General features: G+C 38.8%; 2 protein-coding genes across 2 annotated transcripts; both read left to right on the top strand.

Moving 5' to 3' along the window:
- The first annotated feature begins 7,029 nt into the window (after positions 1–7,029).
- LOC148862250 (putative protein phosphatase 2C 39) lies at positions 7,030–13,315 on the top strand. The gene is given in 7 exon segments (XM_088981264.1): positions 7,030–7,256; positions 8,260–8,374; positions 8,495–8,590; positions 10,365–11,510; positions 11,513–11,664; positions 11,762–12,026; positions 12,918–13,315. Coding segments are annotated over 4 exon segments (1,557 nt in total). The 5' UTR covers positions 7,030–7,256; positions 8,260–8,374; positions 8,495–8,590; positions 10,365–10,498; the 3' UTR covers positions 13,046–13,315.
- A 7,983-nt stretch (positions 13,316–21,298) lies between these two features.
- On the top strand, positions 21,299–22,850 carry LOC148862251 (WD repeat-containing protein LWD1). The gene has a single exon (XM_088977706.1). The coding sequence runs from the start codon at positions 21,674–21,676 to the stop codon at positions 22,706–22,708; it is 1,035 nt and encodes a 344-aa protein (XP_088833832.1). The 5' UTR covers positions 21,299–21,673; the 3' UTR covers positions 22,709–22,850.
- The last annotated feature ends 3,909 nt before the right edge of the window (positions 22,851–26,759 follow it).

Here is a 26,759-nt window from a genome sequence, read left to right on the forward strand (position 1 = left end):
TAGAACGAGAATGCTCTTCTGAAAAACTATAATTAATTAACTACTGCCCGTTGTGTCACTTGCAGACTCGGCCAACCCTCACAAAAACTAGAATGAGAATGCTCTTCTGAAAATATCGAATCTTTCTTAATATGCCTACAAAATTCCATATTACGTACTCTCCATAAAAAGAAAAAAAAAAAAAAAAGTAATTGGAACTGCCATACCTTTTCTATACACCACCCAACAATTTAGAATATCAATTGCTTCTCCTAAATCTAATATTATATTGGCACTGAAGATAATAGAATTCCTTAATTATATAGAGAATTCTTCTATTCTAGCTACTTAGAATATCTTCCACAATTAATTCAAGAACCAAAGAAACAAGCTTCGATTTATCCCAATTCCTAGTATTATGGTTTATTCAATCCTTCAATTCAGTAGTGCGGTAACTTAGAGTGATCCCTTGAAGGTGGTTCACAAGGAGCACAAAAGGAATATTTCTATTTCTATTCAGTGATCTCAGATGCATGTGCTCCGTCATATGTTAAGCAAAGAACATCTACTTATTTGACATCCAATTTGACTATGCAAGTAGTGGATAGAAGAAGGTTAAAGCATCCTTTTTCCAGGAAACCGTTGGGATTGATTATTGCTCAAATATTTACCTTAATATTTCAACACTAAAACCATACAACAGGATTAAATGAATATAAGCGTAATCTCTAAAGCTAACTTGTGTAAATAAAAACGTTCAACTATTTACATCAATTAATTACATTTGTCTACGTCTGCATGGGAGGAGACTCAAAAGAAGTCCCTACCAAAGATTGGCCCAAAACATCTTACCACATGCTCTCTTATGGAGTTAAAATAAAAAGAATAATTGGGGTCTATTATATGTAATCAAACAGAATTCTAACATAAACTTAGATTAGGATAGTCCAATCCAAAGCCCAAAAGGTGGGTCCCCTCTGAATTGGCTACGAAATTTCTCAGTGCCACTAAAATAGCGTAGGCTGTGTTGTGTAGCGTTAGAATTTAGAAAGCACCTTACACCTAATTCTGCCATATGAAAGGGGATTTTGTGGCCGATACCGTCTCGAGTTGCCAGGGGCCTGGGTTTGGGTTGTGGTTGTCGGTCGAGATAGTGCGTGGAGTTTTAGTAATGTCGGGTGATAGTGAAGATGATAGTCGTGTATAGGGGTGATCATGGGCCACGCCCGGGCCGGGCTTTGCACAATAAGGTCTATAGCTTAGGCCCAGGTCCAGCCCGACCCGAGGTTTTGGGCCTGAAACATAAGCCCTAGCCCAGGTCTATACGGGCCTGGGCCTGATTCTGAGCTAATGTCCTTCATATATAAGGTTCAAAGTATTGATACGATACACATTTCGGCCATATTGTATCTGTACTTAGAAATGAGCGAAACATCTTTTTTTTTCAAATTTTGATTTTTTGGGAAGTTTAAAACGTGTCTTTTATTATTAAAAAAATTGGGGGTCCAAAACACCTAGAAACAAGCATTTTGGACCGTATCTTTTTCAAAAGATATGATACGGTACTCCCAATACGGGGCATATCGTATTGATACTTTGAACCATGCTCATATATAAAATATTACATATCTATATATTAAATGACATAACATTATGCATATAAACTTATTTTATACATTATATAATATAAAATATTACATGTAATATAAATTATACATGTCATGTTATAATATTTATATATAAAATATGTAATATAATGTAAAATAACATGTATACATATGTATACATTATGGGCCGGGCTGAAATGATCACCCCTAGTCATGTCCTATTAGGAAAGAGAATCTTTGTCTTTATATTGATGACTACGAGACCACCATTGGTGTTTTGCCATGTGTCCAGCGAGATCCTCTAGAATAAAGTTTCCTTTTTTTCTAGGGATTCTTACATGGCACATGTTGGCTACATTTCCTTAAGGTTTCTCTTGTGGCCACGTGTTAGAGAGGGATCTCGGTCTAGTTAACATGTTTGGGTTTGTTAAAGACACGTGGTGCCATCTTTCGTCTATCGCTGCTCTGTATTGTCATTCATTGCTCATCGCAAGTCCCAGAAGGTGTCTTATGCTCATCACATGCCTTGGGAGATTTCATGTGTTCATCGCAAGCGCATGAGCTTTCTACTGTTTTGGTGGAGTATTTCTATGCCATTGTAGGGATGTCCCGGCCTAGATTTCTCCACATGGTTTTCCTTTGATGTCCTCATTGTATTCACGGTGATGATGAACCACATGTACTTACAGGTGGTAGTCGCACCATCTCAACTCGTGTTTATCCTTTTCAAGGTCGACCCCAACAGGCAATTGTGACAGACTGATGACATGTTCTTCTACTAACTTGTTCATGACCATAATTACATCGCTCTTATTGTAGTGGACCACAATAATATGGTCCCTGGTCGAGTCCCCTCGCGTTGTGAGGCTTGTGGTTGACAATGTATGCTTCTGGCATGGTATATGCTAGTCCTGGTGTAGCAGACTACGCTTCAGGACCAATGACAATTCGCATCGTCCTCTCAGCAATTTTCCAAAGTTAGCTAAAAGTCTTAACATTGACATTTTCAATGTCAATCTTGTAGGCTGGATGCATCTCCTGTATACACTGTTCTACGAAGCTTTTCTCTGCCGCATGCTCTTTGAAGACTGAATGGGCCAGTTTTTGGAAGCACATGGCATAGGTTAGGAGGTCTTCCCCAGCACGTTGTTCTGTATTTTGAAGCTCAACCATTGTTAGCCTTCACTCGAGGGTGAATCACTTGGACAGGAATTTCTTAGTGAGTTATCCCCTAAGATTCCAAGCTTCCGGCCGTTAGGTTGATGAACCAGGAGTAAGCTGGGCTGGTGAACGAATTTTTGAATTCTTGGACTTTAGATCTCCATCCAAGACAAACGCACCCAAATCGTCTTCAAACTTGTTGACATGTTCCTGTGGAGTTCCCTTTTGACTATCATACAGGGGCCGCTGTTACACTTGTGTATAGCTTACAAGGTAGACTTTTGTATAGGATGCTGTTAGAGTAGGGTTTTTGAAGTGTGAGCATGGATTGGGACTTTTTCTAGCTTTCCTCTATGAGGCCTTGCATGTATTCCTAATCTCCATCCTGCTGCTTGGCGCTTCAGCTATTGTGTTGCTTTACTCCCCCGAATAAGTTTGTTATGTAGCTAGGGATGCAAATAGATCAAATCAGATTCGAATCAAGGTATATTCGAACATGACCCGACACTGTTCATGTCGAATCTGATCTAATCGGATCTGATAGGACTCGATTTGAATTCAAATCCTATCGGTAAGTTGGATCTTCGGATCTAATCTGATATGACTTGTTTTCTTTAAAAATTAATAAACTATTGAAAGAAAAATAAAATATACTAATTTAAATAAAGTAAAAACAAAAAATACAAGTACTTTTATAATTATTTTCATCACATATACATGTTTTTTATAAAAATAAATAATATAACAAGTTTATAAAAATATAATATAAAAAATATATTTATAAATAAATAAATAACATATATATGTATTATATATATTTCTATTTATAAATATACAATATATATATTGGATCGGATCTTCTCAAATCGAATAGGGGGTGATCTGATTTCTGATCGGATCCTATTATCTAATCTGAACAGGGGGTGATCCGAATTCGACCAAATAGGATAGGATCTCGGATTGGATCGTATCGGATGATGATATGATAACAACAAAGCATTGGGTCCTCTGAGTGATGTTGGGTACAAGCATGTGGTTGGCTCCTGACAATTGTTGCTTAGGTACCTTGAGGATCGAAGCTCCTCGGTGGTTAGGGGGTGCTAGTATAGAAGGACTAGCAGGAGTAAATGGTATGAATGGCAATGGGGTAGGTTTGAGGTAGGGGTCATATTCCCTGTCCCCAACCCCGATTATGAAATTAACCCCCATCCCTATCCCTGATCCCTGTCAAGATAAAATTTGTCCTCCATCCCCTATCCCCGATGGGGATGGGTTCCCCGCGGGGACCCAAATCCCCAAAATTTTTTAGATAACAGTATTTTAAAAAATAAATTTATTTAAAATAAATAAAACTTTAAATTATAAATAATGTTTAAATATATTTTGGTACATACATACGTATACATATACATATATATATAATTGGGGTCAGGGCTGGGCAGGGACCTTAATCCCCATCCCTGACCTTGACCCCGATCGGGGATTCCTATTTAATCTTTGTCCCCGTCCCCGCCCACCAAAACAATCCCCATCCCCGACCCCATCAGGTCGGGCAAGTCAGGTCCTTGTTGGGAATGGGGAAAATTGCCATCCCTAATAAATGGGGAGTGCTCGAGTGAGGCGGTCCTTTGTAGGAGTAATTGTAGAGTGCTCCTCATCTTGGCCTGCATTTGTTCTAGCCAGTTGAAGCAGGTCTCAAAGCCATAAACCTCGTGAGATAGGATTATGATGTCAATTTGATCATTGGCTTCCTGGGGAATATGGTCTTGAAGTTCGGCGACTGGCCATCTTTCGTGATCAAGAGAGCAACTAGAGATTCTAATGTAAGTATGGTGGTGAGGCAATACATGGTGGTCTTTTTGAAAGACGAAGATGGAGTGAGGTTGTAGGTTGAGATAGTGAGTATGTTCTTAGTTATTTGGGAGCCTTAGGAATGTCGGGTGACATTGAGGATGATAGTTATGTCCCAGGGTTGTACTTCTTTCTCCCTTTTATAAGGAGGATCCTGGGGCTATTAAGAGAAGGATCTATAAAGGAGCCCTTTCTTACCAAGAAAGGGAATATTTGTCTTTACATTGATGATCATCGTGGGACTGCTATTGGAGTTTCGTCATGTGTCCAACGAGATCATTTAGAATAAAGTTTCCTTTTCTTCCAAGGATTCTCACATGGCATATGCTAGCTATGTCCCCTTAGGAGTTCTCCTACGACCACGTGTTAGAGATGGGATCTCGGTTTAGTCAACATGTTCAGATTTGTTATACACACACGTGTCAGAGATGGGATCTCCAAGGATCACCGCAGGTTTCTAATGTCTCTATGCTCATTGTAAATCTCAGAAGGTGTTTTATGCTTGATGAGGGCGGATTTGGCCCTCCAATGACATTATGACACTTGACACCCCGTACTAAAGTTACTTTGGCCAAGATCGTCCCAGTACCAGTTCGCGACCAGGACAACAGTGCCAAGCTTGCTACAAGTCGAGCTCGGGCAGATGAGCCATCTCGGGACAGGCCTACCTTGGTGCAAGAACACCTTGGTACCAAAGCACTTTGGCATTTGGGGGAGATCAAGTCTGTGGAACGCGAGCTCAAGCAACTCGCCAATAGATAGCTTGTGACCAAGCAGCTCGGCACTTCACAAGCAGCCCACTGCCTAGTCAGGTCGACCTCCGCATGGCAACCTCGAGGAACACACCTCTGTGCTCTGCATCCCTCGGGGCCGTACTTTGTTACGACTATATTAGCTAGCCCACTCCCCGAGTTAGGCGGAAATGGGCAACCTTACCAGTTGGTGGCTTTATCCCCACCTAACACGAAAGTAGGTCCCATCACAGTGGGAATCTAGGAACTGCTCCACCTAACCCACGGGGACTCTAGTATATAAAGACCTCACCTCCCGAGGCGAAAAAGGATGGGTAACCTCTGCTCTTTAGCTCTCTCATTCTCAGCTCTCCACTAAGTGCTAACTTAGGCATCGGAATGACCTCGTTGGGTTAGCCACCCTGAGTCGTCTGACATTTGGTTCCTTGCAGGCCTCTAAAAAGGGGAACAAAGCTCATCAAGGTAGCTCACTACCAGACAACTCATCAAGGTAGCTCACCACCAGGTAGTTCATCAATGTAACTCACCCCTAGACAGCTCATCAAGGTAGCTCACCTCCAGGCAACTCTATAGTAGGCAGTTCACCACTAGATAACTCGCCACCAGGGAACTCCACTTCAATCTACGAGTCACAGGCCATTTGGGAGCAAACGAGATAACGAGATACTCAGCCAAAAAATTAACACATCACAAAAAAATAATACGTGACAAAAACGATTAACTCATCACATGCATCGAGAGACTTTATATACTCATCGCAAACACGTGAGCTTTATTTGTTTTGGTGGAATATTTATGTGCCATTGTAGGAGTGTCCCAACCTTGATTTCTCTACATGGTTTTCTTTGATGTACTTACTATAATTGCGGTGAGGATAAATCATATAAAAGGTAGGGGTATTCACAACACAATCTATCCTTTTTTACACCACTAAATAAATTTATAAGATGTAAATGTAAAAATTTAAACGAATTTGTTACTATATAATAGGTTCGTTGCTATTTAGACACCTTTTTCTTAAATATAATATTGGTTTGCAACAACTAGACCCTTGCCCCCCTCTCTCTCCTCTTCTAGAGGAAAAAAGTGGATTGATAATAACATTTAACACCATCTTATCTTAAAATTATAAATAATAGAAATAATATTTTACTATATTTAGTTGTCAGTTGTCACCATCTAATTAAAGAAAACAAATTACTAAAAGTTTTATAATGACAATATTAACTAACCAAAATGTCTTGTTGCATGAACCAGAAAGGCTGTGGCCTGTTGTGGGTCCCCGTCCCTCTCCAAGTCTCTGTAACTTACGCTCTCGAATAAAATCCTCTTTTTTATTCACCGAATTAAAAAGGCCTTGGCCTGGAATTATCCACCGAAAAAGGGCTGCGACTACGAGTTTTCCACCACTCATCTCAAACCGTCGATATATTACCATCAAGAATGTAGTTAGTTGCACGTGCCTACCCATCATTGATGCTAGGGTCCCCCCACCACTTATCCAACTGACAGCGTGACCAAATAGGAAGGAGGAGAAGACTGAAGGGACTGCATGGTGGACTAGGGGGTGGGGCTTGGACGCGCGCAGTACCAACGTGGCAAATCGAGCATAATTTGTTGGTTGGTGTTGGGTGGGATGGTGGCGTATGGGAAATTCGGATGGGGCTGATTTGAATAGTGATCAATCTGCGCCAGTCTCTCTCTCTCTCTCTCTCTCTCCTGATTGAGATTTGAGAAAGGTCCAAAGGTCAACCTGTTTCTTTTTTGCTTGAGTTTTTCTTATATTCTTGAGACAAAGCCAACCCAAGACATCAGAGACGTCATTGGAGATTTGGAGCTCTGGCTTCTCGAGCTAGCTTCCTTTCAATCACTCTCTCTCTGGAATCTCGGACAGAGATTGATCTATGTAAGTGAATTTAGTTAAATTTCATTATTCATTTTTTGGGTTTTCATTTCTCTTTAGGTTTCAGTACTTTATATAGATGGTTTTTGCTTTCCCCTTTGATGATTGGATCGACTATTCGGAAGCTTTGATATTACGTTTAGCATCCCCTAATGGAGCATTTATGCTACAAATCTTCTGTTTTTTCTTCTTACTATTATTACTATTTTCTTCTGGGATTGCTATCATTTTTTCTTCTTAAATTATCTAACTTTTAAACCCAGGTCTCCTTCTCGAATCCAAGTTTGGGATCAAGAAACTATGTTATGGAATTGAATCTTATCTCAGTTTTAATTTGCAGTGAGTTTTAACTTGAATCATATAGCGGAAGATATTTCTTCGAAGGACTTGACTATGACATACAATTTCGTATGACTTGGGTGATTGGATGACCTCCAGTGCTTCTGTGCATGATTTTCTTTTGGAAATCTTTCATCCTTCCGCTATATGATGGTAGAGAGGTTCAACCCTTTCCATTTTGGATTATTTGATCTGACCTTAATCCATGGTTAAAACCTTTATTTATATGTCATGGACTCTACCCTCTCAAGCCTAAGTTAGACAAAGCACTTGGGATTGAGTACCCTGCTGTTGCTTCTGAGACGTTTCAGTCTGCAGAATTTAAAATTTTCTTCTCTTTTTTCGAACGAAAGAATTTTTTAGACTAAATTTACTTGTAAGAACGGGGGGGGGGTGTTAGTTGGTAATTAGAATCTTACTTTGATTATATGCCTCTACTAGCTATACTTGGTTTCTGCTACTTTGCTTCATATTATTTATTTGCCTTTATTTCTGATCCACCATATTCAAGAGCACTTCAGTGGAGATATTCATTCATTTAATAATATTTATTTTTGGGTATTAATGACAGGTAGAATATGTGTATAATTTCCTATGTCTAGGTTTCACTTATGGATTTGCTTTCTGATGTTAATTGCTCATGGTTCATTCAAAACTTGAATTTCAGATAAATATTCAGTGGCATTAAATTGAGGTGTTACTAGAGACCACATGAAAGAAAGGGGGAAACAAAGGACTCCGACAAGTATATGATTTTCTTCATGTAAATAATGGGAAGACTGGTATTTTTCTTGTTTACCTTCTTGAGAGTGTTTATGAATAACTTGTTCTTGTTCTAGATTCTTAATTCTTCCTTTAATATATGTCTTGTAATTCATGCCTTTGTTCATTTTAATGAACAGATAAAAGCATCTAAGCAACGGATTCTTGGAGCTGCTACAGTTTTACCCTACTCGTGGGTTCATATGTCAAGGAGAAGACCACCGTTCTTGTGGCAGGTGTGTGCCGTTCCTGGTGAATTTAATTTTTCTATTTCTAATTTTTAAATATACCACTAAATGATAATGGCAGCTCCTGACTTCTGACTTCTGTGGCAAGTAATAATTTTTGCTTGGTTCCTGTTTTAAGTAAGAAATAGGAGCTCTTAAATTGAGTTATATTGTTAAACTTTGTGTTGGTTGACTTTAGCTTTTATATTTTTTTATTAACTTTGTATTTTTGTTCCAGAAAAAATCTTAATTATCTGATTTTGAGTATTTGACCATGGCCAGCTGCTTCTTATTTGTAGAACATAGCTAGAGCAGCTGACAGTCTAATAGAGGGAAAATGTAATGATAAGCTAGTTTTGATGCAAGGCTGTGATAGATAATAATGCAAGACTGGTTAAAAAGCAAGCAAAATCAAACACAAATTAGGGCTTTGGTTGGGCTTTCATTCAAATAGGCTACATAGGTATTCATGATCTTGTAGATGGATTTAAGTGTATTAATATAGTTTGAATTGAAATCACAGCTGTTTAAAAGGGCTGAAAAACAGAGTTTTGGTCGTGAAAGGGCCAAAAGTATAACTAATATTTTACAGATCGGAGAATTTTCTGCCTCTTTTGCAGAGAAAACAAATGGATCCTAGAGAGAGAGAGAGAGAGAGAGAATCAGTGAAGCATTGTTGTTGAAGGGTGAACTTTCTAGAGAGAGAAAGGGATAAGGTGCTAGGACTGAGGAAACATTGGGAATTTGATCAAATTGTTTATGGGAGTGAGATTATTCATATTTTTTTATTTGTAAACAGATAAAAAATATTTATTAAAATCAAGCAAGATAAATCAGGAAGTACAGCAGAGAGGAGAAAATTTCTCTAGATAAGTTGTTTCTTGAATTTTTCAGTGATTTCTAAGAGGGGTAATTTTTTTGGGTAAATTACCAAGACCACCTGTAGCATGGGGTGAGTTACAAACTTACAATTACCCCCTGAACTTTCATTTGGGACAAAGGCCCCCTGAACTCTCACTTTGTAACAAATACACCCTGGCTGTTAAGTCAGATGACAGAATGCATTAAATTACCAAAATACCCACGTGAACTTTTCTTATTTTCCTATCATCACCCTTTTCTCTTAAACCCTAATTGTCCAAAAAATACCTCCATTTTCTCCAAACGAAACCAGATAAATTGCTAAAATAACAAGAATCATTTCACTGAAATATAAAAACAAGTGAATGAGAATATTTTTCTAAGTTAACTGACAGAACTCTAACGGAGGGGTGTTTTTGTCACAAATGAAAGTTCAGGGGGTAATTGTCACTGACCCCAAGTACACGGGGTCTTGGTCTTTATAATTTACCCTAATTTTTGGAAGGTTTTTCTAGGGTCTGAACCAAAATGACCAGTCCAAAAAAATTCTGAGATTATTCTAGGAAGTTGTTTACTTACCCGTTGTGATAAATTATCAGTCTAAACACTGCAGAATGATCTGCTTTAAAAGCTCCATTTAACATGCAGGTTACAAAAGCAATAACAGCAATACCAGTAAGAGATAATTTGTTAGAAGAGCGAGAATAAAAGGGAGAGAAGAAGAATTACTAATATAAGAAATTAAAGATTATTGTGTGCATTGTCATGCATTTGATATAAATTTTGTAAAGTAATTTGTGTAAATAGCCTTTTATGCAAATTTTGTTTTATATTTGGGAAATGCACGAGGAACCTTATGAAGTGAAAAAGCTTTAAACATCATGAGGATTCTTAAGCAGTTGTGTATTTTGATCTTTTGCAGGCTCAATTTCTCTCTGTCTCCAAGTGCCCTAAGCTCTGTCTTTTTATCTAGTGTGGGCTCAAATCTCTCTGTTGAAGGAAGAACAGTTCTGATCACCACTGAGTGAGCACTCATTTTGGTCTTTCCATCCAGAAATGACGAGAGTGTATGAAGACCTCCCTGAGCCTTCAGGGGAGCTAAGTGTTAGTTTTGGTTATCAGTGCAGCACTGTAAATCAAGATGTCTCTTTCTCAATAACTAATGATATTGAGTTCTCTGCAGAGATTCAGAATCAAAACTCCAAAACGAGGATAAGGAGCAGTTCCTTTTCTTGTTTGTCTGGTGCTGCTCTTAGTGCTAATGCTACCTTGGCAAACACAAATTTATGTAATGGTCTCATAGGGGAGGAAATCCTGCCTGGTTTGGATTCTCCAAATTCATTTAGACGGATGGAATCTTCACCAACTCTTGCACGGTTAGACCTTGTATCACTGTCATCTCAGAGTAATATGTCTTCCTGTGGTGGGGGTGTCTCTATGGAGAATGATCTTGAAATTGGAGAAAATTTGTGGAAAACTATGAGTGCTCCTACAAGGATAGAATCCTCCAGTTTTCTAAATGCTTTGGATGTGCAAATGGCTGGAGGTGCTGCAGGGGAAGACAGAGTGCAAGCTGTTTGTTCTGAAGAAAATGGATGGCTGTTTTGTGGGGTATACGATGGATTCAATGGGCGGGATGCAGCTGACTTTTTAGCTGGATCTCTTTATGAAAATATAGGGTTTTATCTGCATTTACTGGAATGGCGTACAAGGAGTCGATGCAATTCATTGAAAGGTTGTTCAGGAGAGGATGGTGAATTTTCTCAGGCTAAAAAATGTCAACTTTCTGAATCTGAGAAGAAAGAATCCATCCTTCTACATTCTTCTGATGGGGATCTCCCAAGTGATTCATTCCGTCTTGGTGTTCTAGATTGCCTCCGTCATGCCCTTGCCCAAGCTGAGAGTGATTTCATGTACATGATTAAACAGGAAATGGAAGATCGACCTGATTTGGTGTGTGTTGGATCATGTGTATTGGTTGTGCTTCTTCATGGAAATGACTTGTATATCCTGAATTTAGGGGATAGCAGGGCTGTACTGGCAACAGGTGGAATCGAAGAGGGTAGTTTGTCCAACTGACAGAAACTCATACTGTTGACAATGAAATGGAGTACAAAAAAATTTTGGCTGATCATCCTGATGATTCCTCTCCTATTATTGGGGGAAGAGTGAAAGGAAAGCTGAAATTAACCCGAGCATTTGGAGTTGGTTACCTTAAAAAGGTATTATCCACCCTATTGCTGGAGACTGAAAAAAGCATTTCAGAGTCAGAGTTTGCTCCTATTGATCTTTTATTTCTTCTATTTTTATTTACTGCAGAAAAAGTTGAATGATGCACTAATAGGAATCCTTCGAGTTCGGAACTTATGCAGTCCTCCTTATGTTTATACTCAACCATTCACCAAGAGTCATCGAGTGACCGAGAATGACCAGTTTGTCATTTTGGGAAGTGATGGATTGTTCGACTTTTTCAGCAATGATGAAGTAGTGCAACTTGTTCATCTGTTTATTCAAGATAACACTTTTGGTGATCCTGCAAAGCATCTGGTTGAGCAACTTGTTCTCAGGGCAGCTGAAAATGCATGTATAATTTACTGTTCCACATTGTCTTTTTCTGCAATGTGGATGGAGCCACTTATTTTTCTAATAAGTCAGTTGAGCTGATCGGTGCAGGCTCCTTTTTTTTTGTTTTGGAGCCTGTGTTTATTGATGCACAATTACTGTATAAGGATTCCTTTTTTGTTCACATCAATGATAATACATTATCCTTTTTTCAAAAAAAAAAAAGTCAGCTGGAGCTAGGGATGCAAATGGATCAGATCGGATTCAAATGAGGGTATATTCAAACCCGATCCGAAACTGTTTATGTCGGATCTGATTCGATCCAAAGGTCCAATCGGATCGGATCTGATAGGACTTGATTTAAATTTGAATCCCATTGGTAAGTCAGATCTTCAGATCTGATCTGATCTGACTTGTTTTCCTTAAAAATTTATAAATTATTAAAAGAAAAATAAAATATACTAATTTAAATAAAGTAAAAACAAAAAGTGAAAGTATTTTTTTATTATTTTTATCATATATATACATGTTTTTATATAAAAAATAAATAATATAACAGATTTATAAAAATATAATATGAAAATATGTTTATAAATAAATAAATAACATATATCAGATCGGATAGGGGTAATCCGAATTCGACCAAATAAGATCGGATCATGGTCTGATCCATTTGCATACCTAGCTTAATGTGGCCATGTTTGCATGTTATCTGACACAATTGCCTGTAACTATGTTTACATGTTCTATCTTCATTATCTTGTCATACTTTGCATATTGCTATGCTTTCAAAGTGCAGCATCTAATCTCTACTGGAATCTGCATAATCTAATATTTTCTACATCTTAGCACCAGAAGAGCACTAGGATTTATTGTATCCCCCAAAACCTGATCTATAATTGTTCCATTTCAGGTTTCAGTACTGAGGAGCTGATGAGTATTCCTGCTGGAAGGAGGAGAAAGTATCATGATGATGTGACAGTTATTGTAATCATCCTTGGAAATAAGCCACGGACTTCCACTGCTTCAACATCTTTGTAGTGGGCAGCAGTCATTTCCTTTCGTTTTTTTTTTTTTTTTTGTTTTCTTTGTTCAAAACTTACTAGTTCAGGTGCTTTAATGTGCTGTAGCATTAGAACATCTAGGATCACTCTGAAATGTTTGGTGTAAATGGATTATGTAATAATTGGATATAAGAATTGCCCTGCTTAGCTGGGAATGAGGCTCGGGCATGCAGATCTTCTCCATAATGTAGCACAGTAGCAGAAACTTAAACTGTCCTTTTGATGTTTAAAGCTGGCATTTTTAAAATTGCATATTGGTCAGAATTATTTTTTGAAGTTTTATGCTACTAGGAAACATGGCATTATCAGACTTGAGTGAGTGCCTTTTTTTGTTTGTTCTACAATATGCTCTCTTGGCAGGTATAATGGTAAAATATTGGGTAATGGCCTCTCTTGCAGGTTATGGCAGAAGAAACCAGTTTTGGCAAGGTCTCAAATAATTGCTTACTTGAAGTTTTGCTCCCTCTGTGTGGTAAAGTGGAAAAGATCTCAAGAATTCATATCTGGTTATCTGAGACGCTAATAGAAAGTAGAAACTGAAATAGTTAGTATACATGTGTACTTTCTTGGTTCTTGTTAGGCTGGCACTTGGCATTAGTGGTGGTATCGGGTTGGGTTGGGCCGAATCTGGATCCTCTCTTGGCTTGGATTGACTAGAGAGGATGAGATGGAGGAGGTTGGATCAGAAAACTAGATATGGAGCATCAACTTAGCTGCCTTTGGAGGTTTTTGAAACTGTGGTGTCGCATTCCTGTTTAGAGTCCACATAAGTACCGTGTAACTTTTTTTGTTTTTTTACTTTTTCATACAATAATCATGTTTGTCTGGGCAGATTAATAATTTCAAATGATTATATATACCACCCTTTTCATGAGGTTACGTGCAAGGGTGTTGGAGGAATCGTCTTTTTGCCATTTCCCTCAGCAGGGGGTCTCCACTTCAGTTGTCTTATAGGTGCCTAGTGGTGCTTATTTGTTTAAAATTACAGTAAGTGTATTTTGTTGTGTCAAGCCGCCTAATTTTCCCGATTTCCAATGCTATAATTCAGGTACCAATGTTTTGACTTAAAAGTTAAAACACCATTATACCAAACACCCACTGGTATCTATGTGCTAATGGTACGAATCACTATCTAATGTGCTTATTTGGTTTTGTTTGGCTTTGTAACCTACTTTGGTATTTATATTGTTAGGAAATTGCCACATCCCACTGTTAGAATGAAAATGGCAAAAGAAAAAAAAATTTATTTTTTGCTAATTCCAATTACCCTTAATTGGAATTGAAATAGCTTCCTTGGGTCCTCTGTGTGAAGATTGAATATAGAATTGTTACAATATTATTAGTAATCTAATTTGCAATATGAACTACTTATCAAAAAAAAAAAAATTTCAAAATCCGAAAAACAATCATTTGTCTTAGGTTGCAATAGCTTTCTATTATATTTGGCAGGTTCGGAACAAGAAGAATTTTGAAGGTAAAGCAAACTGATTTGCATTTGGTCATTAAAAGGATCACTGCTATAGTCTCTGAGATCCAGTATATTGCTAGTTCTGGGTGTAACAGATGTGATCAATGCGTGACCACTGGTAATTCTAGTGGTGGTGTCCAGGTTTCAGTTTTAGAGACTGTTGTTCCAATTAAATGTGACGGTGGAGTGCTTACTGCTTAGTTCTGGTGTTGGCTCTCATGGATTTGTAGTGTATTTTTGTAACTGTTCTTTTTATGCAGCTGCAGGTGGTAGATATTGAATTCAGAATGGGGTTTCGGAAGCTGAGCTTAGGGCCATTTTCAATACTGTTCCCTTTCCTTCTGCCACTTAATGCTCTTACTCATGGGAGCTTATCTGTTCCTTGGACTTGCTATCCTTTTTTTGGACAGAACTAAGGACTTGTGTATTAACTTTGATGATGTTAAGTTCTGTTATGCAAGTAGAAATCTGAATGGTCAGGCTCATGCATTTTCCGGGTATGCTAAATGATTGCTACGGGAGTCTCTGTTTGTTTAGTCAGTTTTGTTGTTATTAAGAGGGAGTTCATGAGTTCATCAATTTGTATGATTTTGTTTTTCAAAACAAAAACAACTGCCACATCAGCAAAAATATATTGATATGCTGATGTGGCAGTTGTGATTGTGCTAATGTGACATTTTTTTTTTTTGAAAAACAAAATTAATCATACAGGACACCCCTAATATGCTTTATTTATCCATTTGAATATTTGAGAAATTGGGGGGGGGGGGGGGGGGGATATAGCAATATCAGCTGAGTGCTGATATACTGCTTTGAAAGGGCGAACCATCATAAGGCGCCACGCGCCAACACTCGTTGTATAAGGCCGAAAACCATACCCATTAAATCAAGAAGATAAAAATTTGAACTCCAACGTTCGAACTTACGGTGGTGAGATTAGGTTCGGAAGGTGAAGAGATTTCCTGTGATAAGATGGGTGTTAAAAATGAGAAGCCACCACCATCAAATCCTATTAGCAATTTCATAATGACCTGTGCCAAGATAATGGTGCTTCAAGCATTAATGTTGAGGTAAGTAAGAATAAGCGAATTCTCAGAAAAGTTCAAGTTTAAACCTTGCTTACAAAGGATCCCGTTGTACTTCCCCACCCTTAGTTCACATCTCCGCCCTACAGTGTCCTGCCTCATAACGTCCCACGGCATATTATATCTATATGTATATGTACATATAATGAATTTCAGCAGACAAAAATCTTCTCCTTAAATTCAAGAGATTTTTCTTCTCTTGAATTTCAAGTAACACTGTTTTCAGTTCCGAGAGATGCTTCAGCAATGACACTACCATCGCATCCGTAGTTTGAATACTGACGGAACACAATCCGATCGGTCTTAGCTGTCAACGAACTCGCTTCTGAGCTGGAGCGTCGGGGAGCCTAAAACGGGAAAGATGAGAGAACTCCGGGGGAACCCGGTGTGACAACTCCGAAGCTCAAGTCAGTAATCTCTCAAAGGCAAAGTGTAGACCAGATAGCGCAAAGTTCACATACCTTGTTTGTGGGGGGGAAGGGGGTTCTTATAATCATTTCGCGCACTCGCTCCGAGGCCCTTGTCAGGTCGGGTATGATTACCCTTGCGTCTGTCAATTCGACTGTCGTCATTTCTGTTAGGACAGAACCAGCATTGCCTAACCGTCTCTCTAACTGGAGATGGCGGTGTCAGGTGGCGGTGGCAGGTGGCCGTTTAGAGTGCGATCGTCAAGCGTCAGATCCCAAGTCAGTCAGGTGTGGCGCCCTCAATGTCAGGCATAGTACGGTTTGTTTGGTTTTGGTGCCCTGAAGGTGATGTGGAGTGGTGAGCGAGGCGAAGTCTTGAGTTCGGAGGTATGTATAGGGCAAGTCAGTTCGGCGAGGGGTATCCCAAGCTGTTACAAGGCAGGCCAGTTCGGTGATGTATCTCGAACTGTTACAAGGCAGGCCAGTTCGGCGAGGTGTATCCCGAACTGTTACAAGGCAGGCCAGTTCGGCGAGGTATATCCCAAATTGTTACAAGGTAAGCCAGTTCGGCGAGGTATATCCCGAACTGTTACAAGGTCAGTTCAGCGAGGTATGTCCCGAACTGTTGCAAGGCAATCCAGTTTGGATTACTTTCCGATTTGGAGCCAAGGGTGAATTCGGGCCCCTAATAGGGAGTTCAGTCCGCTGATTTCTTCCATTGGTGTTCGCGCCTTAGACTTGCTTTTGTGCCGAACTATTGCTTTTGCCACGTGTCACATAACTCTGAGTTCGTCAAATACCATTATCATCGTAAGGGAACTGAACAATCTGGAGCTGGGCATAAGCAGCTTTCATAGACGAAATGCTAGAAAAGAACGTCGCAAGGAAGCTTCTCATCTTCATCTTTATCTGCAAAAGGCTAAGATTGATGCCCTGTTAATGGACCTTTCTTTGCCTTCTCCTCCCGGAACTTCAACCTCTTAACTCCATCATCAGGTGCGACTCCCACGGTCTGATAGAAGCAGTCTAGGGCTCTTGTCGATAATGTGCGCAATGTCCGCTTGGGTGAAGCCATGCGTTCCTAAGAGCTCAATCACCGAATCTTCTTTCTCTTTGTTCTGAATGCGGAGTTTGTTTGCTGTGGAAATAGCGGATTCTAACGACATGCCGCATGATTCCATGAGGTAGGAGACTGTGAAGGAAGAAGGTTGGTCCCCGAAGGAGCTTGAGATGTTTGAGACCGATTTCGGAGATGATATTGTACAAAGAAAATAAACATGGCTTCTACTCGTTGATTCAGTGGGTTTTGCTTGCATCAGTCTTTTGCAGAGAAAACCGAACATTGAATGAGAAAAGGAACAGAGCACGGAAGCTTACACGGGGGGAAATACTCGAACTGATTCGAAACGCCGATGAAACTCCGAATTTGATTGCTGGAGAAAGAACCCTAGAAATTGAGAGGAAGTTTTATACAAAATTACGAAGAGGGGCGAAGATTTTAGCAGGAAGATGACGAAGTTGAAGCGTCAGATTGGGGAGTGGGGACAAGTCAGTGAAGAAGTCTATGGACATTGCTTTTTTGGCGTGGGGTATTTTAGGACAAGCCCCAATGTGATCCTTTTTTTTTTCCTTCTTTTTTCTTAAAATGAAATTTGTAGTTCATTACTAAAGTTAATTAAAGACAAAGATATTGGAATGTGAGAGTTATTTTTGAAATTTAAGGAGAAGATTTTAGTATTCATTTTTTAACGGTAAGATTTAAGTATTTATGACCAAGGCAAATCGGAACCTGGATTTCTTGCACTCTATTTGGTGTGGGACGTGGTACGGATGAAATTCAACCACATCCTACTCCACATGTCTCCCCATCTCACATGTTTAACGGTAAGGTTTGGGGCGTTAGTCTCTAAAATCAATTTTTGATTTCTTAAAAAAATGAAGGTGAAAAAAAAACTTATCATCCAATTGAATTAGGGGAGAGGTTAAACAAAAAATAGGAAAACTAAACCCAATGCTTGCTTGCTCAAACCCTAGACGTGCAAATGCTATTAACAACCAAAAATCGTCCCGGAACTAGGGTGGAAATCTTTTTGCTAGAAACAATTTTTCGATTTGCTTTCTCCTTTGGGCGCCATTAACAACCAGAAATCATTTTGCAAGAAACTTAACCCAAGAACAGGAGTGGAAATCTTTTTGATAGAAAATGTTTCTTCTTCATTGGTTTATTTTCTTCTTTGGGCGCCATTAACAATTGGAAATCGTTTTGCAAGAAACTTAACCCAAGAACAGGGGCAGAAATCTTTTTGCCAGAAACAGTGTTTCTTATTCACTGGTTCATTTTCTTCTTTGTGCGTCATTAACAATCGGAAATTGTTTTGTAAGAAACTTAACCTAGGAACAGGGGTGAAAATCTTTTTGCAAGAAACAATGTTTCTTCTACATTGGTTCATTTTCTTCTTTGGGAGCTATAAACAAGAGATTTACAGATTTCTTCTTTGGGAGCCATTACATGTGCTTATATAAAAAACAGCCACCATTGAGTGAAAAAACACTCTTCAATGTTTCTTATCAAAGGATTTCCGTTCCTGGATTGAGTTCTTGTAAAAAGATTTTTAAATTGGTTTTTAATGGTGTTTGCACATTAGGGTTTAGAAAGGCTTAAGTTTCCTTTCTTTTTGTTTAGCCTCTTCCCAAATTCGAATTAGCCCCTTCCCTAATTTGACTGGACAGTCAAATTTCCTATTTTTTCTCCACCTTTTTCTTATTTTTCAGATATCAAAAATTGAATTTGGGGACTAACACCCAAACCTTACCGTTAAACCTAATATGCACATGTAAGATAGGAAAGCATGTGGAGTAAGACATGGTTGAATTTCAGTGGAAGTGTACCATGTCCTACACCAAATAGAGTGCAGGAAATCTAGGTTCCAAGAATCCATATGGATTTAGTGAAAAAAAAGGTAAATTATAGATAAGTAGGGGTAAGCATTCAGTTCAGTTAAAAATTGAATTAGATAAACCAAAATTTTTAAAAACCGAACTTGCTAAATATACAACCAAACCAAAGTCAAATTACTGGAAAACCAAAAAATTGAAACCAAAATTTTCAGTTATTTCGGTTAAAACATGTATACACATACATACATACATACATATTATATATTATAAATTTTGATCAATTCGATTTTTTCCGATTAACTAAATTTCTAATCCTAAAAACCAAAACCGAAACTGTAATTTTATAAAATTGAATTAACCGAATCAGAAAAATTGAAAACCAAAATAACCAAACTAAACAAACCGAAACCAAAAATTTTGGTTCGATTTTTCAGTTTTAACCGAAGAATTCAACTTTCAGCTATTAAATTTTTCTAAGTATTTACTTGAGCCCAACCGCTAAAATTGACCTTAAAATAAGAATAAAATTACAAAAATGCTTATGTTCAGACTAGAGAATTCTCTAGTAGGGATAATTCATCTATCCTTGTATAAAATCCAATATATAAGCATTGTTTGGTATTCATCTATCCTTGTCATCTAGAGTCTTTACTAGAGAATTCTCTTACTTATTTCTAAACACTTTTATTTAGTGTAGACTTTAACTACTTTATTATTATGTGAATATTTGTTTCTTTGTGATGCCACTGAATTGCGTCCAAAGGTAACATAAGAGGAAAAAATTAAAAAAAGGATAATATGAACATAGGCATTTTAGTAATTTTCATCTTAATTTAATGGTGGACTTAGAAAGCTATTTACTTGGGTAAATGAACCTACTTGTGTGAGTGTTACGTAGGTAACACTTACCCGAACAAGTGAATTTACGGTTCCATTTGTTTGCTAGTATTTAGCGGGGGCTAAATTGGTCAATGAGCAATTGACCACAATCCCTACATTTGTATGGTGTTATATTGGGTTCCCGTGGTATGTCAAAATACCGGAGAGTAATAGTTACAGGATTAGTGTGTCTGGTTACAAGAAAGCAAGGGAGAATCAAGAGTTAAGAGTGACATTATTTGCACTTAATTGCACGTACCTTGTAAAGGAATGTTGAGGTCCTTTTAGGTGTTGGGATTCGAGTTTCATGTCCGGGATATCTGGGACTTATCAGTTTGTTATCTTTGGGGCACGTTCATCCCATGTAGGCAGTGATCCTCATCCAATCTCTCTGAGTCGTGTAAGAGTTGGGGTCATCCACACCAAGTAGGTAATGTGTTGCTACCTAACTTGAAACCGAAAGGCACACTACCCCCAAATAAGGGTGACCTGCCATGTAGGTCAGTAGCTCGATACCCTAGAAGTCAGTTGGCAAATCAAGTCTTTGGCTACCCAGGGCAGCCAGGTCAAGCCGGCCTTCGAGGTCCTCGACTTCTTCTCCTGAGGTGATATGTGCTGGTCGAGAAGGTCAGTTTAGGTCGTTTCAGCTCTACCCAACTTGCCCCACGTGGCGCCAAAATATCATTAGACGGTTTGGACATGCCACATGTTTCTTCGTGGTTGATCGGCCAAATCACCCCTCATCGCACACTAATAACACGCTATCCCTCCTGCTTCTATATTTACCTAATAACTTATCCGGACAATTCAAGAATATTGAAACCTCACTTATGGGAACAATTAAACCTAGTAAGCATTTGTTCGGCTATCTTGCTATAAAGGAAAAGATTTTAAATATTTCTCAACACGATAATTGTGTTTTGTGTCAAAATAATACAAAATCTATAAACCATCTCTTTTTGGAATGTCCTAATACTAGAGCTATTTTTTTTTTTTTTTTGCGGCTCCTTGGAATATCAACTTAAATGTTATGGCAAAACTGTATAATAGAACTTACTAAAATTCTCCACCCAAACTCTAAACTAGTATCCATTGCATTATACTGTATTTGATTTACTTGCAATGAAAAGTGTTCGAAAGACAGATTTCTAACTCCTCATTCGATTTTAACCAGAATTAACAGTGTTTTCAACGGCTCAATTTTCAACACAACTATATCCGCATAACACAGTAAATTAGAATACTGATTGTATTATATTGGCAGATGCAGGCAATATTAACCAAACAACCTTCTCCTATGAAACTATTTATCTCTCTTTTGTATTGGAGGAGAAAGATGTTTGCCCAAAACAGTTGAAAAAGCAGAATTATATGCCATTTTCCGGGAAATCTAACAAACTTCACGGCTACAAGATATACTCAGATTCCCAGCAAGTGATCGATGCTCTAAAAACCATATGCGGATAATTACCTAATGGCAAAGGGATAGATGGGATTATAAAATCCCGAAACGAATGAGGCCTTAAATGTACATTTATGAAAGTTCAACGTACTAAAATGTCAAACTCGGAAATTTATACCTAATAATCTAATATCACTACCAAACAAATACCGGTTACCAATTATCCGGAAAAAATCTCATCTTACCTGATTCGAAGGGTGGAAACCGGGAGTCGAGGACCCAGAAAGAATTAAAAGCGCTACTCCAGTCGCCCCTCCGGCTGCGGCTGGCTCCTTTGCGAGTGGACTTTGTTTTTTAGGTTTTTCTTGTGTTTCTTTCTTTTCTCTTTGATACTCCAATCCTTTCCTTCTCTGTAAAATTCTTATCCACAACAGAGAGTCGGAAGCGGAGAGGAGGATCCAGTTCGATGGGGACGATTAGCGATCCAACCCTGGACGGGTCAGAGGAGCAGCAAAAGCGCTCGGAGATCTACACCTACGAGGCCCCCTGGCACATCTACGCCATGAACTGGAGCGTTCGCCGCGATAAGAAGTACCGACTCGCCATCGCCAGCCTCCTCGAGCAGTACCCCAACCGAGTCGAGATCGTCCAACTTGACGATTCCACCGGCGAGATCCGCTCCGACCCAAACCTCTCCTTCGAGCACCCCTACCCACCCACCAAAACCATCTTCATCCCCGACAAGGAGTGCCAGAAACCCGATCTCCTCGCCACCTCCGGCGACTTCCTCCGCGTCTGGCGAATCGCCGATGACCGAGTCGAGCTCAAGAGTCTCCTTAACGGCAATAAGAATAGCGAGTTCTGCGGCCCACTCACTTCCTTCGACTGGAACGAAGCAGAGCCCAAACGCATCGGTACGTCAAGCATCGACACCACGTGCACCATCTGGGACATCGAGAGAGAAACCGTCGATACCCAATTGATCGCCCACGATAAAGAGGTCTACGACATCGCCTGGGGCGGCGTCGGAGTCTTTGCTTCGGTTTCCGCAGATGGGTCTGTCAGGGTCTTTGATTTGAGGGACAAGGAGCACTCCACCATCATCTACGAGAGCTCGGAGCCCGATACGCCTCTGGTGCGCTTGGGGTGGAACAAGCAGGACCCGAGGTACATGGCAACCATAATCATGGACAGTGCCAAGGTGGTGGTGCTAGATATTCGGTTTCCGACGCTGCCGGTGGTGGAGCTGCAGAGACACCAGGCGAGCGTCAACGCCATAGCTTGGGCGCCGCATAGTAGTTGTCACATATGCACGGCTGGTGATGATTCTCAGGCGCTGATTTGGGATCTTTCTTCGATGGGTCAGCCGGTTGAAGGTGGGTTGGACCCGATTCTGGCGTATACGGCCGGGGCGGAGATTGAGCAGCTGCAGTGGTCGTCGACTCAGCCGGACTGGGTAGCGATTGCTTTCTCGACCAAGCTTCAGATACTCAGGGTTTGAGTTCTTCTGTTTAATTTACATTGTAATTGGAAATGATGGACGTTTTTTATGTGATTGAAGGTGATGGTTTTTGTTTCTCTATTGTTATATATAGAAGTTTCTCCACTGAACATATTAGAATTTCTGAATATTTCTGGCGTTATATCTCTAGTTGCATTCAGGCTTTCCATCTAAAATTTGGGATGATTTCCACTTGTTTCAGAGTTTTCATTAAACTTCACCCTGGAGTTAATTAGTTTCTGTGCGTTGCTTTCGTCTCTACCTGTTGTGACGTTCCTCTGGTTTACATGGTGTTCAAATGCGTTAATCATAACATCTGAATTGAGTTGAGTTCTTTATTGATTTTTTTTGAAAGTTTCTTTGGTTCTTCGTCTGTGCTTCTGAAATTTGGACAAGTTTGCCTATTCCAATCCATCCGGTTTAAAAGTATCAATTCACCAAAGTTCAGTTGAGTTGCTGAGGTTTTTCCCCCCTCGTGTTTTCATGTTGTTTGTTCCTCTCCTTTCAAATTGGCCCCTTTGATCTTGTTACCCTTTTTTCTTTTATGTTTCCATTCTATGTGCTTGTGATTTGAGTTAACTTTTCAACCTGTTTTTGTCTTGTTGATGGTTTTTATTTTTTATTTTTTGTTAAGTGCAAGGATCTACCCTTCGGTGGTCTTGGTTGCCTTCTTCTAACTGTTGCTTTCATGCCTTCAAAGCCAATGGATGTTTTCCTTTTCTCTTTATTGTTCGTACTTCCTTGTGGTCATTTCTTCTCTAATTTTCAGATTTCAGTTGGATGCTTTTGTTTTGAAATGCAAATTTTGGTTTCTGGTTTCTAATAGATGGCCTTTGTTGTAGGTTTTTCCTTCTTGGGCATCGCAGTTTTTTTTTTTTTTTTTTCATTTTTTCTTTTTAAGTATTGTAACTTTGGATAATTGGATGTTCCAGATTCACAACAAAATATAACCAGGTCCTTCTGTACCTCCTGTCCATAGCCTGCACATACGTGTAGTCGTGTACCGGGGTTTAATGATCTACATAGCTACAGATTACTCCTCTCTGTCCTCTTCCTTGTCGTAATATTAAAAAAAATGTGGCTTAGCTCGAGATTGTTGTTTCGAGACCCAACAGGAGTAGAGGAGTAATTTGCTTGAAATGTTAATTATTCATCTTTTAAGGGTTTTGATGGCAGTTGGGCAGGGATGATGAACAAGGTGAAATCAATTTTAATTTAAAAAGAGATGATTAATCCGTTTGACAGTCAGCAGGTGCTAGCTATCAGTACTACAGATACACCATGAAGGCTTGATTGATAAATGATAATCGTCAGGTTATTTGTGATCCCAAGAGATCAAAATCAAGGCAACCCATGCGGCAATTACATTCTCCTAATCTCCTACCTAATCACAATGGAATGCCTTGAAGAAAAGCCCAAAGCCCCGAGCTTCCAAGTCTGCTTTACAATATATTGATGGTGGCTCAACAGCAGTGAAGAAATTCTCTGAATATTATAAAAAGATAACGCAGTTGGGATGAGTCTTCTAAGTTCTTATCTGGTTGTTGAGCCCTGCTCTAAATATGATCTTTATTTCTATTTAGGCTTTATGCCCTTCTAATTAAAAAATGGATCACATTCATATATTTTTTTGGTTAATTATTTATATATACTCTGTGTATTTGAGCTACTTGTAGTATATATACCTTGAAATTTTAAAAAGGGAAAATTCTCACCCTATACAGCTCTACTTTAGGGGCTGTTAAGTCAGTCCCTAAATTTCAAAACATTGTTTCTGCAATATTCGGAATTTTCAAATTGTGTCTATTAGGTTCCAGTTAGTTGATGGGCAGCCAACACCATCACGTGACATCATGTGTGCATTATATAATTTTAAAGTGGCAAAATTATCTTTTATGGTTTTTTTTACCATTTTACAAATTTTGTCGAGTCTTAAAAGAAGGAAAGGAGAAGGGTTATGAAACTGGATATTGATCAACTGTTGAAGCTTCTGCTCCCTTGTTCAAGCTTTGGAATTGGACGAAGAATTATACATTGAAATGTGTCTGGTACAATAGCGGTAATATTATTGATTGATGGTCAATTAATAGTAGATACCTATTAGACACAATTTGAAAGTTGAGGGTATGTAGAGACACCTTTTAAAGTTCAAGGACTGACTTGACACAACCCCTAAAGTGTAGGGTATTGATCAATAATTTTTCTTTTTAAAAACAAGGGATAAGTGGACTGCAAGCCACCTCAGAAATCTGAAATTACAGCCCCCTCCTAATCTACTAGTAGCCCCTTTATAAATTGCATCCTGCCCGTGAATTTGGCATCAATCCATGGGTAGGATTCATCTGACCTGTACGGTGGGGGTCAGATTTCTGAGGTGGGTTCAACTATAAAAACACCTAAAAATAATTCATACATACCTTGTTCATTGGCCCAAAGGTTTAAAATTTCGATACAAAGACGTATTGAAACTTAAAAACACATGAAAATACCTTTTTTAGATTTTTTTTTAAATATAGTTTTTTGGGAGTTAAAACCATGCTTTTTTTTTTTATTGAAAAAGAATATTAAAAAAAAAAGACAAAGGATGTGTTTTAGCTTGTTGGGAGACTTTATGAGCTGGTACTAGGGGTGTGATCATGGGCCAGGCTTTTCACTTATGATAAGGGCTATACATTAGGCCCAGGCCCGGAACCCCGGGCCAGAAACATAAGCCCTAGCCTAGGTCTACACGGGCCCAGACTGGGCCAGGTTGGGCCTGTTTGGGCCAATGTCTTTCATATATAAAACATTACATATCTATAATATTTTATACTAAATGACATAACATGCATATAAAATTCTTTTATACATTATTTAATATAAAATATTACATATAATATAAATTATACATGTCATTCTATAATATTTATATATAAAATATATAATCTAATGTAAAATAACATGTATATATATGTATATATTATACACAAAATGTATAAGTTTAAATATATGCGGATCAGGACGGGCTTGAAGTATTAAGCCCAAGCCTGGCCCTAAAATTTGTGGGCCTGATGTGGGCCCGGGCTTGAGCCGGGCCTGGATACAAAATGCAGGCCCAAACCCGAAGTTTCCGGGCCGGGCTGAAATGATCACCCCTAACTGGTACATTAAAAATCCTATTTACAAAACGAAAAGTAGTGTTAAAGTTTAAAGAAGATATCAAATTTTTGGTTCTCAGCAAAAACCAGTGGCAAAACCAAGAATGAGTAGAAGAAAGAAGATTTGGGTCTGTTATCCAAATCGGTGCTTATTTGTAGTTTTTCCTGGAGCTCGGTCTTGGCTTTTTTCTCTAATCGTTGGCCTCCAAACATACAACTATTCAAGTGAATGTGTTTTCCATCTTGGATATGATTCCACATCCCTCTCCAGATGGGTGAGTGTGGTCTACAGAAACAAGTGCAAAGAGCTCATTGCATCCAATTGTTTTTATTGTCTCGACATGACAATGGAGATCAACACCATTGATGAAAGATTCTTTGGATTCTTGGGTATGACCAACCCCAAGCACCAAATGAAAGTGAGGAGCATATTGGTCTTTATCTATAATTAATGGGGCTGTAGAAACCCTTGTCAGGACATCACACCAGGTATTCACCACTTAGTTCAAATTCTTCTCCTTTGGTTGTTGATCAAGGTGATTGTCCGACTATAGTTAAAAATGAGGTTGACCTTCAAATCTAGGGCTGTCAATGGATTTGGGTTTATCCGATAGAATCGAACCGGCCAAATCAATTATGTCGGTTTTGGTTCAGAATTCTATCCCATTAGGTCGGCTCTGGTTCTTTATTATGTGTCTCGATTATCATCTGTTCGGGACCCGTTTTGGCTGTCCTGAACCGATTAAATATTCAATAATAAGACAAGTATATGCTATTATCCTCATAGCTTTCATGGCATTCTTGAAATTTGTATTATACTAATGTCTATAATTTTAACAGTTTTTATAAAAAAATGATAGATTTTAGCAGTTTTTAAATGTTCTTTATTTACAGGTCGTTGAATAATATGTTCC

The sequence above is a fragment of the Nelumbo lutea genome, chromosome 3 (genome assembly GCF_056320005.1).
Source record: "Nelumbo lutea isolate HS-2025 chromosome 3, American lotus-T2T, whole genome shotgun sequence".
NCBI lineage: Eukaryota > Viridiplantae > Streptophyta > Magnoliopsida > Proteales > Nelumbonaceae > Nelumbo > Nelumbo lutea.

Bases quoted from the DNA above. Each gene is read 5' to 3' on its own strand.
- LOC148862251 (XM_088977706.1), top strand. From the start codon at position 21,674: ATGGGGACGATTAGCGATCCAACCCTGGACGGGTCAGAGGAGCAGCAA.